Consider the following 2,069-nt stretch of genomic DNA (forward strand, 5'->3'; position numbering starts at 1 on the left):
TTTTTTTTTGTAATGTATTTCTAAGTGCCTAACATAGTGACTGGCCTCAGAGCAACTCAGTAAAGTTTGATAAATACATGAATTCTTAAATTCAATTCCAGTTTCATAATGTTCTCTGTAGGATTTACGTTCATTGTCCTTTTTATAAAATGTTCAGCTTTACTGAGAAATAACCACCATATAAAATTATAAGATATTTAAAGTATACATTGCAATGATTTGATATGCATATACATTGTAAAAGGATTCCTCCTATCCAGTTAACACATTCATCACTTTTTTTTTTTTTTTTTTTTTTGGTGAAAACATTTTAGTTCTACTCTCTTATTTCAATTATACAATACAGTATTACCAATTATAGTCACCATGTTTTAGATGAGATCCTCAGAGCTTATCCATCATGTAGCCGAAATTTGGTACCCTTTTACCAGCCTCTCCCTATTTCCCCCAGCTCCAGCCCCAGCAACCACATTTCTACTCTCTTTTTCTTTGAATTTGACTTTTTTTTAATTCCGCATGTATATTCATTGGTTTGGGGAGCTTGCATTTAATGGCAGCGACCAGCGTGTGTTCTTTCCAGCTGTGTGCAAAATACTTCCTTCTATACGTTACGTTGCTTCATGTTGGCTCCACAGAGCAAAAGGTTGAACAAGATGTCTTCTGATGTCCCTTCTCATGCTAAAGGGCCATTGTGGACTCTGTCGATATTTCAAGTAAACAGAGCACTTTGACATATTATCTCCCTTTGATCCTCAAAATAAATCTCTGCTGTCAGCGGGGCGAGGGTGGTTGTTCCCTGCTGCCCACCCTCCCACCTCCCCGCATCGTTGGTGACAGACTTATAACCTAACTTAAGGTCCCAGACCTTGTGTCCCACTGATTTTGATGATTCCCCTCTATACGCACAGCTCTGTGGTAGCTGCCTCTCTGTAGGTGTGTGGCCTACAGGGCCGTACTGGATTAAGTGATGATTATTTTGGCCACTTGAAAATATGTTTAACTAGACACTGAAGGAGACTCTTCATTAGAGAATATCTAGTATCTTCCTTCCATCAGCCTTCCTTTTTTCTGACTTCCTCACACTATATATATTTTTTTACCTTTCACTTCATTTTATCTTTTCTTCTCGTCCCGTCCCCACATAGAGTGAATAAAGGAGTGAGGAGCGACTGTACTTGACTACATCCAAATCTGTTATCTCGCTAACCTTGACATCTTGAGCACACACTCACTCACACCAACTGTCCAGTGCAATCCACTTTCTTACTTACTCTTAGGAACTTCGGATTTGGATTAGGATTAGGAAGAACAGGAACAGGAGCTGACGAAACTGGAAGTCTGGATTCAGCTACTGTAGTACCATTTCACACACTTATTAATCATTTGTTTTTTAATCCATGTTTTCTCAGTCATATCGGAACATATGTGCCAGGCACTGTGCTGGGTGTTGGGTTGGGACGAAGAGGTGTGATTGTGTAGTGACAAACAAAATATGTCTTCTGTTCTTAAGGAGGTAATAGTTAAATCTAGGAAAAACAGGCATATAAAAAGATGGTTTCTGTATAATCTAGTTAGGGCTATGATCTCAGTAGAAACTCAGGGGAAGGAGAGACTGATTGCTCAGGAGTCATATTAGAGTACAGAGACGGTGATTCCATCCATAATTTCCAAGGGCTATTATGTAAATGTTTAGCTATGTCAATGAATGAAGATTCAGATGAACAGTGTATATTATTATAATGTGACTTATTTGGTTAATAATCATGGATTTCACTTTTTTCAGATAAGCCATGGTTCGATTTCAGAAAATGGTATCAAGTTATGAAGAAATCTTTCGATGAGAAAAAACAAAAATGGGAGGAAGCCAGGGCAAAGTATGTTATCTCTTCAAGTTTTAGATTCACCTTCTTTATTTTCAAGACTGTTACTTTACATTTGAAAACTGAAGTTTCATCAGTATAGACTCATCAACCTGGTGACATTTTTCCTAGAAATATTAGCTCCCTAATTAACTTTTTCTTTAATTGGAATGTTGTCCCAAAATAAAGGTTCCTATAAGAAACCAAAAC

At 37.5% G+C, this 2,069-nt stretch overlaps 1 protein-coding gene and 1 long non-coding RNA gene across 4 annotated transcripts in view; both read left to right on the plus strand.

The window, feature by feature from the left end:
- The window catches only part of TAF1B (TATA-box binding protein associated factor, RNA polymerase I subunit B), a 62,834-nt gene that overhangs the window by 47,842 nt on the left and 12,923 nt on the right, over positions 1-2,069 (plus strand). For all 3 annotated transcript variants that reach the window (XM_011365117.2, XM_023533588.1, XM_023533589.1), the window contains one exon: positions 1,784-1,874. In XM_011365117.2, coding sequence (XP_011363419.1) covers positions 1,784-1,874 — 91 coding nt within the window. The remainder of the gene's footprint in view (positions 1-1,783; positions 1,875-2,069) is intronic.
- The window catches only part of LOC111742985, a 2,187-nt gene continuing 1,998 nt past the window's right edge, over positions 1,881-2,069 (plus strand). The window contains exon 1 of the long non-coding RNA XR_002781544.1: positions 1,881-2,048. This is a non-coding gene — a long non-coding RNA (uncharacterized LOC111742985). The remainder of the gene's footprint in view (positions 2,049-2,069) is intronic.

This window comes from Pteropus vampyrus, unplaced genomic scaffold (genome assembly GCF_000151845.1).
Source record: "Pteropus vampyrus isolate Shadow unplaced genomic scaffold, Pvam_2.0 Scaffold105, whole genome shotgun sequence".
Classification (NCBI taxonomy): domain Eukaryota; kingdom Metazoa; phylum Chordata; class Mammalia; order Chiroptera; family Pteropodidae; genus Pteropus; species Pteropus vampyrus.